General features: G+C 27.9%; 2 protein-coding genes across 8 annotated transcripts; one reads left to right on the forward strand and one right to left on the reverse strand.

Moving 5' to 3' along the window:
- The first annotated feature begins 514 nt into the window (after positions 1-514).
- Positions 515-6,780, forward strand: LOC119608570 (adult enhancer factor 1). 7 transcript variants are annotated; one of them, XM_037963038.1, is made up of 3 exons: positions 515-1,002; positions 3,323-4,442; positions 4,738-6,780. In XM_037963038.1, exons 2-3 carry the CDS (start codon positions 3,608-3,610, stop codon positions 4,872-4,874), a joined length of 972 nt encoding a protein of 323 aa, XP_037818966.1. In that variant the 5' UTR covers positions 515-1,002; positions 3,323-3,607; the 3' UTR covers positions 4,875-6,780. The 7 variants fall into 7 exon arrangements, with proteins under 7 accessions (XP_037818966.1, XP_037818989.1, XP_037818991.1 ...); XM_037963061.1 differs by lacking the exon at positions 515-1,002 and adding an exon at positions 1,037-1,240; XM_037963063.1 differs by lacking the exon at positions 515-1,002 and adding an exon at positions 1,282-1,511.
- A 5,361-nt stretch (positions 6,781-12,141) lies between these two features.
- LOC119608390 lies at positions 12,142-14,966 on the reverse strand. The gene is made up of 4 exons (XM_037962795.1): positions 13,946-14,966; positions 13,186-13,881; positions 12,996-13,125; positions 12,142-12,936 (listed from the first exon to the last, which is right to left on the reverse strand). The coding sequence occupies exons 1-4, from the start codon at positions 14,870-14,872 to the stop codon at positions 12,278-12,280; spliced, it is 2,412 nt and encodes an 803-aa protein (XP_037818723.1). The 5' UTR covers positions 14,873-14,966; the 3' UTR covers positions 12,142-12,277.
- Between the last annotated feature and the right edge of the window lie 698 nt (positions 14,967-15,664).

The raw sequence follows: 15,664 nt of genomic DNA on the forward strand, positions 1-15,664 counted from the left end.
AATAGTGACTTCTATTTCTCAAATTTTTTGTTGTTTACATGCTATGACAGTTAATTGTTTAGATTTAAAATGTCAATTTTGACAGCAAGCTAATTCAAGTGCAAAAACAAATAACATATTTTATTTCAATTTTGTATTTAATTAAGCCATGAGTCGTAGAATTGTTTGACTGTAAAAATTAAGATTTCATATGCAAATTATGTACTTAATATAATTTTTTACTTCTGTGCATGTGTTTTTCGAATTGAGAAAAAATAATATTATTTAAATTTGACATTAAAATTTAACAAATTATATTTGAACTTTGTGTATTCATCCAGTTGTAAACAAGTCTTTTATATATATTTCGATATTTTTGTCAATGCGAAAGTAACAAGTTATATATATTTTTTCAGTGTATGCTTAGTTTTACAAATACAACATTGAACTATCCATCTCTTCGAAGCTTGGCAACTCTTATTTTCTTATTTCCTTTTACCAATACTACCTTTTAATGCAACTATGCATTTGGAATGAAGCATACGAGACAGACAACTGTCAAAAAAAGAAAAGAAGAATTGTGTGTTCGCGAGAATAGGAATACGACAAAAAAGTATTTTTTGTAACTTTTTCTTCTTTTTATTTTTGCTACAACCAAAAAAAGCAAATACACTTTTTTCTTAACCGACCTCAACAATTTAAAAATAATTTACATATATTTTTTATAAAACGAAACTTACGGTTTGTAACAAATATTAAATGGAAAGTTAAAGAAAACAACGCGCTAAAGGATAAGCGCTGGGTGAAAAGATTACCAAAGGAATGTAATCACTGCAAGAAAAAAAACGAAGGTGTTTAAAACGAATTTAAAACAAAAATGCAGAGATATGCCACAAAATAATCAAATAACTCTTGACTAATTCCTGAAAAAATATTCCAACGGAAACGGCTAGTTTTTCTTCATATTCAGTTGAAATCTAAAAGAAAAACTAGTGGAACGGCCTCGCAAAAAAAGGTGGTAAGGTAGGTCAAAGTTGAAACAAACGTGCAAATGAATGAAATGTGAAAAATGTGTGTGTTTGTTGTGTCTCCGTGTGTGTAAGCGAATGTGTCTGCTGCTGTGTGGAAGAATTGAAAAAAGTGAAAATATTTGCAACGGGTGTGACGTGACATTTTTTCGTAATCGTTGACAGAAAAAGAAGTTTAATGAAACGTTATGGGCAAAATCAAAACTCCTAAAGAAATTTCATTTTAGAAAAACGTAATTATAGCCAAAATTATCAATTGTCTAAAAGTAAAAGCACGAAGGAAAAGTCTAACCTCAAAATTTGATATGTGTGTGTTGTGTTTCTGTTATGGAAAAATTCAAGTGATTTTTTCTTTACGTTTGTACTGACTAGTTCATGAAGAGAAAAAAACACGGAAGAACTAACAAAACAAGCATATCGGTGTGACTGACAGAGAGACAGACGGTTGGCTGCATGGTTGGTACCGTTTGTTATTGTGTTCAAAAATATGTGGACTTAAAAGTGGTAAATCTTGTTTATCGTATTAATTAAAAGACAGCAAAAAAATGATTAACAAGAAAATTGTTAACATTTTCCAACGATTTATTTTAACCCTTCATGTCATGCTGTTTTCTTTTACGATTTTGTCCCTACAAGAAGAAACTTTCGCTACTTTAAATATTGAATAAATATTTTTGAAATCATTACCAATATTCAATCAGTCGAACAATGTGGAAAGCAAACTCAATTTTTCGTATTTTGTACAATCACATTTGCAGAGAGAGTAGTTCGACTGACTGAGTGTTCCATTTGGTTTTTTGGTAGTATTATTGACAAGTTTATAATAAAACCCCACTTTTGAATAAAAATGTATATTAACGAACACATGTAAGCAATATTGTCAAATTAGCTGTTTTTATTAAACAGGTTAAGCGATTATTTATATAATGTAATTAATTTAAGTTTTTTTCTGAAAGCTACATTATACAAAGGCTAACATTTTTTTAAAATGATTTCATTAAAAGAAAAGAATGGTGTGAGGTTTTTTGGTGATTTAACGTTAATATGCAAATAATACAAGTAAAAATAGTTTCTCCAATTTTCATGTAAAAATAGTAAAATTATAATATTTGATAAGGAACGCTATTACGATATCATTGTAGCGCTTTTTCGTTCGAGAAACTATCAGTTTTTGAATTGTGTATAGAGTTGGCAACCTTTCCGTGTAACGCACGTAAGAAATAGTGTGAGTAGCATGAAAAAAGCCAAAAAATACATTTCGATCGGCTCGTGTTTAACTCAAAAATACTTGTCAAGTGGTTGGTTGTTATCGACTCTTGAGGGGGTCAACAGGGAGGGAGAAAGTCAGTTTTCATATTCAACACACAACTGGTGGCTGTAAGAAAACAAGACAAAAAAAGAAACAAACACGTTGGCATAATTGTTTAAATAATAAATTGGTAAAACTAAAAGAAAATTTTCTTAACCCTTAATATAAAAAATAAAATCGTTTTATTTTTGTTAAGAAAAAGTTTTCTTTAAATTGTTATCAGTTATTTTTTATTTTAATGTCTAGCCAGACACATGGTCGCGCCAGCTGATTTAAAAAACGTTTGCCTTGAATTTGTAACGAGAACATAAAATATAGCAAAATAACCTTTCATTAAGTCTAGACGCTAGACAGAAGAGATCATTATGTAGTGTAAAGTGTGTGTTATTTATCAATTATATTTTAAATTTTGTTGCATTTGATGTTTATTTTCTTTTAATTTCTTGGAATTTTCTTCAATTTAAAAAAGTATTTTTGCATAAATTCCAATAAGAAAAATGTGTGTTTGTGTGTGAAGAAGACAATAAGCGGGAGAGAGAGTGACAGAGCGCGGGTAGAGTGAAAATCTTGAAATGTCAAAAAGTGTATGCTCTTCTTTACAACAGAAAGAGAGGGACCAACAACAAAAAAACGTGTTTTTTTTTCATACACAGTTGTTTTTATAGGGTAGTAAAAAATAAATACCCAACAAACAATTTTTATGAAAGTACTACACATTTAGGAATACAAGATCGGTGGTGGTCATAATATTTTATAGTTGCAAGTTGTGTAACAATAAAATCATATTAATTTTGGGGCAATATACAGAAACAGCTAATCGTAAACAACTTATAAAATATTCGAGCAATAGTTTATTAAGTAGTTCTAAGTAGGTATAAAAGATGAAAAGCAAATACACAAAAAAACATTTTAACTTTAGATATGAACCAAAATTTTGTTTTGTTTTTAGAATTATTTTTGAAGATTATTTAAATTTTAATTTAATTAATCGTTTTATTTTTTACAGGTGTGATATAAATAACATCAACGATACTACTTATCCTACTAATGGCTACATTTTCCTAAATACGTGATAAAATAAGAAAAGATTATTTTTTAATAAAATTAAAAAAGAAAACCAACACTCAATTCAACAATAATCTAACGAGATCATACTTTTAAAGTTTTTGATCAAGTTGTTATCTATCACCCGACTGGGGAATTGTTTATTTTGGAATTTTTAAAGTTCTAATTTCGCTACATATACTTTTTTAATACATATATAAAATATACACATTAAGGCATTCTTAGAATGCATATAAAAAGTCTGCAACATGCTCATGCTGCTGCAGCAGCGGCAGCAGCCATGCCAAACTGTGAAATTGTAATCGTATCATCTTCGCCTAATCATAATAACAACAATAATAATAATAACAATAATAACAACAATAACAATGAAAGTACAAATGGGGGATCGAGTAATGGCAGTGGAGGCGGCGGTGGCGCTGCTGGTGTTGCTAACAATGGTCACCAACATCAACAACAGCAACACGGTTCCTCAGCCCCAACACCAACTGAGATTCCAATACCGTTTATGCATTTGGCAGGCGTGACAGCAGAGGCTCATGCCGCAGCTCAGGCTGCCGCTATGGCTGCAGCACAAGCGGCGGCCGCTCAAGCAGCTGCTGCCGAACAGGGTGGCGGTAATGCCCCACCACCGGGCAGTGCTCTGGCCCATCATCATGCCATATTGCAGCAACATCCTTTGGCTCATCTAGTGGCCACTGCTGCACACAGTCCTGCTCTATCCGAACAACACTTTATAGCCCGCGATGCTACCGTCTTGACTAATGGCCACAATGGCAACTCAACGTCGGCATCGGGTGGACCTGCCCCCGAAAAACCATTTCAGTGTAATGTCTGCGAAAGACGATTCCGCCAATTGAGTACTCTCACGAATCATGTAAAAATCCATACTGGAGAAAAGCCGTACAAATGTAATGTTTGTGATAAAACCTTTCGTCAATCGTCCACTTTGACTAATCACTTGAAAATACATACCGGTGAGAAGCCATTTAATTGTACCTATTGTCCGAAACATTTTCGTCAATTGAGTACATTAACAAATCATTTGAAAATTCATACAGGTGAGTGTTGAAATAAATCTATTTTTATTAAAAAACAAATTCGTTTAATTTAAACTTTACCAGAAAAGCGAAAAGACTTGAAAAGAAAATTAACTTCAAGAAATTAGTAAATGCTTTAGATTTTAGCAAAATTGGAATTAAAATTAAAAACATTTTTTAATTTAATTTTTAAATTCAATATATTATGATATATTGAAGGAGAATTGTACATATGATTCTGCATATCCGAAGTAGTGGCTACTGTTTTTTTTTTATTGAAATTATAACTAAATTTGTCTTCATTCTATTCTTTTAGGCGAAAAACCTTTTGAATGTGCCGTTTGTAAAAAACAATTCCGTCAATCTAGTACTCTTAATAATCACATAAAAATCCATGTTATGGACAAAGTCTACGTGCCCGTAAAGATTAAAACTGAGGAGGAGGAAGGGTGACTAGAGGACATGATGGTGGTTGCAACTGGGGGCTCCAATAATGGACTTCAACAGCAACAACAACAACATCATCAGCAAAATCATTCACAACAACAACAGCAGCAGCATCAACAGCAACAACAACAATTAATCGCTCAACAACAACAGCAGCAGCACCAACCACAACATCGTCAAATTATTACCTCCACTCTAGCACAACATCAGCAACAGTTACAAAACAACAATACAACAATAATAGCAACAACACAACAACAACAACAGCAGCAACAAAACCAACAACAACAGCAGCAGCAACAACAAACCACTAATGGCTCAGCCACAACAACACCGTCCAATCTTGAAGCTTTTTCCAACATCGCAACAGCTGCTCAAACACTCGAATTAAGTTCATTAAATGCCGCCCAATTGGTGGGTGGTCACTTGACGGCCGATGGTAATTTCGTTACCATGGGCGGTGTTGTAGTCGGACGTTTACATCCCGCTCCAGGTGCTGCGGGCAATACGCATTTCCTTCAACATCAATTGCGAATACATACACCCCATTTGGGCGTAATAAAGATGGAACCATCGCCCAATGCTAATGAATACAACAACACCAATAATCCAAATAGCAACACTAGCAACAATAACTCAACGACGCACACAAATAATGCGAACGAAGGATGAGTCCCCGACTATGAGACACTATTGGAATATGTGCTCAATGATTGAAAACTAAATGATAAAAAACAGAAGAGAAAAAAAGGAAACACAAAAACATATGCAAGTGTACGTGTGTGTAAGCATAAAATAGTCATTTATCCTATGAAAATTTGGAATTGACTTTGTAATTAATTATTAATTTTTGGCTTAAATAGATGTAGAGTAGAATATTGTCAAATTGTCGAGAGATTAATGAATGTCTCACAGCGAATGTTAATAAAAAATATTGTTTTTAAATTAAATAAGGAAATTTATTAAAAAAAAAAAAAAAAACAAATTACTGAAAAAATCTCACAATGTTTTTCAGAGCAAAGGAGTGATTAATAGGAAAGTTAAACATTAAAAAATTCAAAACCTTTCAAACTAAGTCGAACTTATAACAGCTTTAATAACAAACAACAGAGTTTTAAAATTTTTGCTAAGAATGTTTTTTTTTGTACCTTCTTAAATTTGTCCCTATGGCAGGCTCACCTTTTTCACCATTAAATTACAAATATTGAAAGAAGTATTTACTATAGTAAATACTTCTTTCAATATTTATATATAAATATTTTCAAAAAATATAAAATATTTGTCAGAGTATATTTAATCAAGTTTTAATGAAAATAAATGTGTCTTAGAATGTGGGAAGATATTTTGCACAGCCTAATTAAATCTGATTTTATTGAAAATAAGTGCGCGAAGCTTTGAAAATTTAAAAATAAATAAAAGGAAATCCTCTTTAATTTGAAAAATATGGCTGAGAATCTATCTCATTAATCGAAAAAAAAATCGATTTTGTTCCATCTACATCTATTTACAAACACTAACAGCAATTTATTGTCCTCTATGAAACGACTTTCTTGCACACACGCAAACCACCAACCAAAAGAAACCAAGGGCTCATCCAATTATAAAAAAATAAAATGATAAATCTCCGTGTAAATGTACTTATAAAGGAAAGGAAATCTACAAATATTAACTATTTTTAAAAAAATACTTAAGGAAAAGGAGAATTTATATTATTATTGTTTGAAATATTGTTGTCACAAAATAAAACAAAAAATATAATAAATATTGTTAGTTGTTGTTATACTATGATCATCAGAATATTATAAATGAAAAACGAAATAATTGATGTTTGTTGTTAAAGAATATACAAAAGAAAACCCTAAAAAACTACTGATAACATTGTTGTTAAATAAATGCAGAGGAAACTAAAAAAGACAATGGATGTGTAATTGTTATTTTTGCATTAAAAAACGTATAATGAATGATTATAAAAACTGCTAATGTTTGTTAATATTGAAAAAAAACCCCCGGAAACCAGGCAACCAACCATCTCCTCTAATAATAATTTTAATTTAAACAAAATATAATTCATAGAAAACTCAATAAATATAATTATAATAATATAAATAAATAAATAAATAAATATAAAAAACAAAAGTAAAAAACATATGAATCCTATCAAACAAAACACAAAAACTACAAACTACTGCTAAATACTACAAAACAACTCTAGTGCTAACTACAAAATAAAAAAATAAAACAAAACAAATCAACCACAAAACAACAATTTTTTAACACATATTTTTTTTCTTTTAGGTAATAAAGTTGTTTAATTCTAATATATATTTTTAGTTTATTATTTACTTGTTTTAGTCAATTTTGAAAACAAAAACAAAACAAAAAACTACTATTATTTTAAAAATAATTATGTTTGTTAAACAAATTTCAAAAATTTGTATTTTATTTTTACAAAAAAACAAAAGAGAGAAAAACATAAAACTGATAAAATATTATTATTGAACACAAAATAAAAAAGAAACAAATATTTACAAGTAGACTTTAAATATTTATTCCTCCTTATTTTCTTCTTTTTTTAAATAAATTTATTAAACCATTTGACTTAGTTTCTTTTAAACACTGTTGAAACAATTAATACACTTATTTTTAGTTAAATATTTTAAAATTTTGTAAAAAAAATAATAAACAAACAAGATTTGTAATTTGTTATGGATTTAAATCTGTCGATTTCCATTTTATTATTTTTATTTTTCTCCATGGTTATTTTTTCTCATTAAATTAGTTGTTTTTAAAATTTTCTATAAAACAAAAATAAAATTACAAATATATTCTAAATTTAAATATGAAACTTGATTTGAATATTTTAATTTAAATTGTATTTAATAGATTTTCTTTAAATCATAAAAAAGAAGAAATAAAATTGTATAGAAAACTAATTGAAAAAAATACAGTTATGTCTCAACATTTATTTTTTTTTTTTTTTTTGAATTAGACCCCCCTATTCTGCATTTCGATAACGCTTCTGCAACGATCGAAAAATGGTATTTAAACAAAAAATGGATGGATGAAGAAGTAACAATTCCATTTTTTCTCAATGCATTCTTTAGTGACGGAGGGAGCGTCGAATTGAAATGCAGAATATCAAAATTGTCAAAAGAAGAAAATTTCGATTCGAAATTAAATTCAGAATAGAGGTGCAAATTACTTCTTTCGACATTTTATTTCGGGTTTGATTCCACTCGCAATTTAGAAAAGGAATATTAAAAAACTTATGATATCTGAATATCAGAATTCTATTACGAACAAAAGTTGTTTTTTTTAGGAAAAATATAATATTTCTTTGGTTTTTTGTATATGAGTTTCTGTGGGCCGTCATTCCTTGAACACTTGTGCAGGTTTACGATGAAAAATGTTATTTTAAATTTTGTCAACAATCCCCAGTAAATGCGACATATTGGATTCAATTAAATAATACAGTTAAAATTTTAAATTAAATTAAAACTAAATGAAGTTTTTATTTAAATCTTTTTCTACTTGTAAATATATTTAATTATTAGATAATATTAAATTTGCATTAAAAATATACAATTAGTTTAAAGAGGTATTCGATTTTAGGAAAAATATGATATTGTTACAAAGAAAAAATTGAATTAATTACAATATTTCAAACATTTGTCAAATTACGCCAATGACTTTGCAGCCTTTACTCAATTTGTAATTAAATTGTAAAATATGCTAATAAAACAACAAATGAACGCAGTGTTAAAGATTGTAAATAATATTGCTTTAATGAAACAAAGACTCATTTGTAGAAATGATCGTATTCATATTCATTTATCGAAGGTTTAAAAAACAAATTTTATATTTTTCTCGAATCGAATTTTACAACAAAAACAATTACACACAAAATACAAATAATAACATTTTTGATTTTCATTTTAAGATAATTTAGTTTTAAGTGTTTATTTAATCGATTCTTAATATTTATGTATTAAGAAACTGTTAAATTAAAACTTTTAGTTGTTAATAATTTAAGAAAACAAAACCAACATTATTAAGAGTTTAATACATATTTTTTTTCTTTTTGGTTTATGGACAGAAACTCCTTAAAAGAAAACAATATTTATATAGTCAGATTTGTAATTTAGTTTAATTCCAAATAATTATTACCTTTATATTTTTAGTTTTTGTTTAATTTATAATAATAAAAAATACTAAAACTGAATTACTTATTAATTCAGTTAAAAAGTTGAAAAATATTGAGTTAATGCCCTACTGCACTTGTAAATTTATTTTTTTCTTCTTTGAATTATAATGTAAATTAAAAAAAGTATTTTTTTCCATTTATTATTAATTACTTAACTCATTGAAATTATTACTTTGATGTAAGTTTTCATTAAATAGGGTTTTCAAATAACTGGTTTAAATTATTACATCTGATAACGATCGAAATCTTCAGATTTCCATCCACATTGAATGCCGTAATTTGAGCCAGTCTCAAAAAGTAATGTTCAATTAAGAAGAAATGACCCTATTATTATTTTACTTTAAATTTATAATTATGAATTTAATTAGTTGTAAATTGTTATAGATTTTAAACCATTTTTTTCTTGCTTTCTTTTAAAAAATAAACAAGGAAACCAATTACAAACAAAACATCCTTTATTGAGATAAGAAAATAAAAAACTAAAACAAAAAAATACCTATAATGTAATATAATTGTTAGACAAATTTCATATGATACTTAAGTTATTCAGAATCTATTTTATATTATTTTTATTTAAAATAAATACTACTACTATTGATTTATTTAAAACTTACGAAAACAAACATTTTAATTTTCAATAGCCAAACTTTTCAAGTGATTATAGGATATTTATTGAAAAATAATAGGTAAAACGCCTTCTGTAAAGTATACAAATTCAAATATGATCATTTATAAGTTTTCTTATCGAATTTTAGTAATTTTTATTTTGAAGATTCTTTTTAAAAAGAATTGTTAGGAAAATTCCATAATCTACAGAAGGAAATTTGCGATTAATTTGAATTAGTAGTAATTCATTTCGATTTTCAAATTACTCCTCATAATGAAAATTTTTGGCTGTTTTTTTTCAATTTTCTTTTTTTCCTTTTTTAACGTGTGCCACAAATATCATTGAAAATAGTTCCTAAAACAAATTTAGGTGTTTGATTTCCTGCAATGTTTTATTTTTTGTATTTATTACTTGATAATTTCTCTTTTTAAATAATTTTAATAGATATTAAAAAAATAAATAGTTATAATTATTTATAAAATTTTGAAACATGTTTAATTTACTTTGAGTTTTAGAATGAAAAATATCTAAAATTCTAACTCAATGTATACGAATTATAGAAAGAAATAAAAACAAGATATTAAATTATATTAAATAAAAAAAAACAAAATATAAGTGTTGTTCAGTAAATAAAATATATATACAATACATATATATATATACATAGATAAACATAAAAATAATAACAAATAAAAACTACAGGAATATTTAAAACAATTTAAACTAAAGAAAACATATTCAATAACTTAGTAACATTTAAATGAGAAACATTAATAAACAAATGCTTATTTATATAAAAAAATATAATTTAATTCAAAGGCATTAAAGATTTTGTTGTGGATTTGTTTTTTTCAACTGAAATTTTCCTTTATTAAATAAAAGTGAGTCACAATTGCTAGTAAACTAATCTGGCAGATGTAGTAAGTCTAACAAATATGTTATTGTAGTTTATAAGATCCGAATATTAACATGCATGAAACGATAACTTATCCCACTTGAGCTTATTTCAAGCAAGTAACCATTTTATTTTTGCAACACTTGAAACTGGGACAGAAATTTTGCAAATCATGTTTTAACAAGCCCCCGTTTTGAGAAAAATATCTATAAGTCGATACATTCTTGTGTGAATCTGATAATTCAAGTTCTCTTAGTTTATACTTCTAGAAATTCATGGAATAGGACTGACTCGAATCGTTTTAAGAACTAGAATTTGTTCAAAACTAAAACAATAATTTAAAATTAAGTATTAAACTATTTAGGGTTTATTTTACTAAAAAAAATATAAACATTTTAGACGTTTTAAATCAGCATGTTAGTTAAACTAAATTGCCTTTGGTTTTCAAATCCAGAACAAACATTATTTGCAATCAAATAAAGCTAAACTAATTAATTTCAGTTCTAAACAGAAAATTAAGCACATTTTTATACATATAAAAAATAATAAAAACAAAAACAAATATTACAGGGCCATTTAAATGTTGAAACTGCTTTTGGCATTTTTTTTAGATTTTTCTTTGATTTCTTTTATACAAAAACCTAAAAAAATTACAAAATAAAAATTGTTATAAATGTATTTATTTTTGTAGTTAAAGAAGACAAAAAAGGAAAAATCCAACATTTTCTATAGATTTTTTTGTATTAAAAAAAGAGGTATTTAAATACAAAAAACACGTAGTGAGATTAGTAATTAAGCATTTACAAGAAAAACAAATATTTAAAATTTACAAAAACGAAATTTAAAACAACAACCGTGTGAACTTTTAAACAAACACCTACAAAAAAACATACGTAAATGTAGTTTTTGCTGTATAAATGTGAAAAAAATTAAAATAAAAAACAGGTAAAAGAAAAATTCAAATAATAATCACTTAATATAAGCAGGATTAAAACTAAAACATAATTAAATAAAATTATTTACATACATACTTATATACAACAAAACAGACAACCATAAAAATAAAATGTTTATATGTAAACTAAACTCTCGTATTTGTATGTATGTAAGAATGAATTATAATATTAATGATATAACTTATTATTATTATACATTATTACGAAATACATATAAATATATTATTGTAATAATATTATAATTGTATAAGTATATATATTTATTTATTTAATGTATGGTATGTATCTATAATAATGATTATATTTTGTTAGTGATGATTAAAACAAAAAACAATTAAAAATCAAGAAACTGTACCTTTTGAAGGAAGGTATAAAAACTCAAAAATATCAAACGAATATTATAAATTAATAATAATAATAAAATAAAAGAAATTGTTGAATAAAATTCTATAGTGATGATGGCAATTATAAAAAAGTACTTAAACGATTGAAGTTTTTATTTCAAAGGATATTCTTCTCTTTATTAAAATTGAACCCACTATATTGCTTGCGTTTATCTTATCTTATCTTCTACATTCCTTTAATTATAAAATAAAAATGCAAAAATTAATATTAATAAGTATAAATATGTATTTATTAAAAGGTAAACTGAAAAAAGAAAAACACTGGACTTCACAAATAATTACAGTTAAAAAATAGAAAATAAAAAATATATTTAATTAATTTTAGATTCCTCTATAAAATATCTCAGTTTGTCTCTTCTTTCGACAACTTTTTTGGAGCAAATTCATTAAGAAATTCCAGCCATGCGGTAAAATCCACATCGGGATATGTTTCCTTTTGTTTAAGCACAACATTTTGTAAACTAACAATGAATTTCAAATCAGTACGATATTTTAAAATAATAGCCTCATCAATGCATATATCGGCCAAAGGTAAATCTACTTTGGGCTTTGACATTCTAACGGTCATCTTGAGTTTAGTTTCCAAAAGAACAATATCATTAGCCATTTTGTTGAGAACCAACACACCACTGCCATGTGTTGGCCAACGATGTACCGAATCATTAGTGGTGGTAAGAGGTGATATTTCCTTAATATCAGTGATTACATGTAGAAATGTTTTTGAGCCATGAAATTCGCAGTACATGCGCAAGGCATCTAGTAGCAAGTGTAAATACTGTTCTCGTGAAATGTCCTCATCGAGTGTAGTGAGTTCAGACTCTGGTTTATATTTGAGCCAACGTTTTTTAGCTATATCCAAAGCTATCTTTTGCGGTGTTAAAGGTTCGGTATTTGTGAATTGAAACATTATTAAAACGTTGTCGATGAATTCATAGCGAACGTAGGGTATACGCAAAAGTTCTATAGTTTCCATATACTTGGAAATTTTTTCACGATTGTGTGCTGAAATTTGTAAGCAATTAAAATTTTGATTCATTAACTTTTAAAATATTATAAAAAACCTTTAAAGATTTTAAAGAATTCTTCTATTAAAGTCTTAGTTTGATCACCCAAGAAGGGATACTTAACACCGATGGCGGTATTTTCCATATCAGCAGTATTGCTGGCCACCATTAATAAGGATATAAAACGCTAAAACAAATAAAACTTGTAAATAAGATTTCTGTGAAGGTAGATTACAATGAAATTTACCTCTAAAACTTTTAAACGTTTCTTACACAATCCCTTAGCGGCTGCCTCACTGTAAACACTGAAAATTCTTCTTGCCACTCGGGTCATTCTAGTGTATTGCGTTAAATCACAAAGTACAACTATTAGTGGTCTATTTTCTGCACAAAATATCCATTCTTTGGTCTTTTTATTGTGATGCAACATCCACATGGCCAAATCATTCTCCAATATCTGCAGTAACAATCTTAGAGCCATAAAAATCCTCTCTAATTTCTGATCCATCGGCAAAGCATCGAATGTTTGTTTTTCCCTTTCTTTTTCCTCGTACTCATTCTGATTCCAATATTCACTGCACATACTTAACTCAGTGCAGGGCAGTGGTGATGTAGCATCTGTATTGGGGTTCTGGGGGAATTTCAATGTTTCACTTTTTGATGTTTTTATGTCTTCTTCTTTAGAGTTCTTTAATGCCTCTTCCAGTAAGTCCAGTAGTATATCAAATATTTTTGCTGATTTAGAAAGAGGTTCTTCTTTATTATTTTTCAGTTTTGTAGGATCTAGACCGCATTCCAAAAAGCCGACATAGTAAGGACGCAATTTATGCCAACAGGGAGGAAAGGTTCGCACAATCATAGAAAATAATGCAATAGACTTGTGATAAGCTTGTTGAAATATGGGAATATTGACATTGGGATGTTTAGTAGAATAGTTAATGCTCTAAGGGGGATACGAAAATGTCATAAATGTAATTTAAAATAATTTAAATGCTTTAATTACTTACCAAAACTAGTTCCATTACTTTAGTAAAAACTCCCTTGCCGGGAAACTCACCACGATGGCACATATCGGTAGTGGTGTTAATAAATAGCACATAACGATAATGTTGCAGTGCACTACGTAAGCTGTGAGCCTGTGAGGGCGCTGGAGCATCTGGCAGTTCCGAACGATAATGATGGCGATGACAAAAAGCTAAATCATCTAGGCATCTTGGAGGAAAGTCTAGATGTAAACGTTCGCCCACATTCAAGTATAAGTTGGAGATAACAGTTAGCAATTGTTTGGGTAAGTTACTGCCAGTGGAAGCAGTCTCTTCTGGCTCTTTTGAGGTATTAGTTTGTGATTTTAAGGATATACTTTTGTTTTTAGAGGAAGTATTTACGATTGCCTTGTCCTTTACTGAATCTTGTTCAGTTTCATTTACCTTTTCCAATCGCTGTTTATTTTGCTCTTGTTCCACATTTCCCTCTGTTTCCTCGCTTTCGTTATCATTATCATCATCATCGACCTGCTCCTTTTCATTCATTTTTTGTTTTTTAATGGGTGAACATTCGTCATCATCTTTCATTGTTTCTGCTACATCCATGGGTTCATTTACTATTACTGGCTGCTCAATTTCTTTATCGCCTACAGTTTTACTTAATTCACCTTCTGTGGTTTCTCTAGGTTTAGCCTGGGTTTGGACACTACCTTCTTCGTGCACCATTTTGGTTTTGCTTTTTCTACTGTTGCTACTTTTTGTACTATCTTGTTTCACACAATTTATTTCTTTCAATACTCTCCCTGTATCTTTAGGAGCACGTCCAGCGCGCGTTGTTTTGTTAGTTGATTTCTTGCTGGCTTGTTCTTCCTTTTTGCTGCTTAAATTTTCATGGATTTCTATATTTTCAGATTCTTCTTTACGTGATCTCGTTGATCTAAGACTGGGCATAGTTTTTTTAATATTTAATTGTATATTTAATTTGCTATTATTTGTAATTTCGCAAACAAATCAAACAAAATGTAATTTTTATTTTGCTGTCTCAAGGTTGTAAATTTTGGTATTTTATGTTAGTACTCAATGTAACAACATTGTGGAATAGTATTTAGTTTATACAGTACTTTAGTTTTAACGGTCAACTGTTGCAACGTAAAATAAAATATTTGAAATATTTGTGGAATTAGAAATTAAAGTGTGAATATCAGGATTAGTAACAAAAATACGTAATAACAATTAATTATTTTAACACGAATAAACTATGAAACATTTTTGAAGTTCTAAGTTGCTACAAATCCTTTTTTAGAAGAAATTTATTATTCATTTTTAAATACCATGTCTAATGTACAAAATTTCTTTAAACAAATTAATTCTATTTGCCAAATCTGCTGAAAAAATCACGCTATGTTCATTGGAAAATTTAACATTTAAAACAAACATTCTCAAATTGCTCTCAATTTGAAAACATTTAAAATCTTTTAATTTTATTTAAGAACTCATAACAAAAAAACTAGATATAAATGTTAGACATTTAGCGGCAATAAGAATAATGTAAAAAAAATATACATGTTAAAAAAATGTAATTTACTTGTTAATGATTTTTATCTAGATGTACTAGAAGAAATCTAGTTGAACTTTGTTTTTTTGTTTGTTTTTTACCATGTTTTATGGTCATTTAAATATCGTCTACATTTGTGACGTGATCTAGAAAAATGTTTAAAACAATGAACGTATTCTTGAAAGAAA

Source organism: Lucilia sericata, unplaced genomic scaffold (assembly GCF_015586225.1).
Source record: "Lucilia sericata isolate MDLA Ls3-8-SP2 unplaced genomic scaffold, ASM1558622v1 Contig000021F_arrow, whole genome shotgun sequence".
Lineage (NCBI taxonomy): Eukaryota > Metazoa > Arthropoda > Insecta > Diptera > Calliphoridae > Lucilia > Lucilia sericata.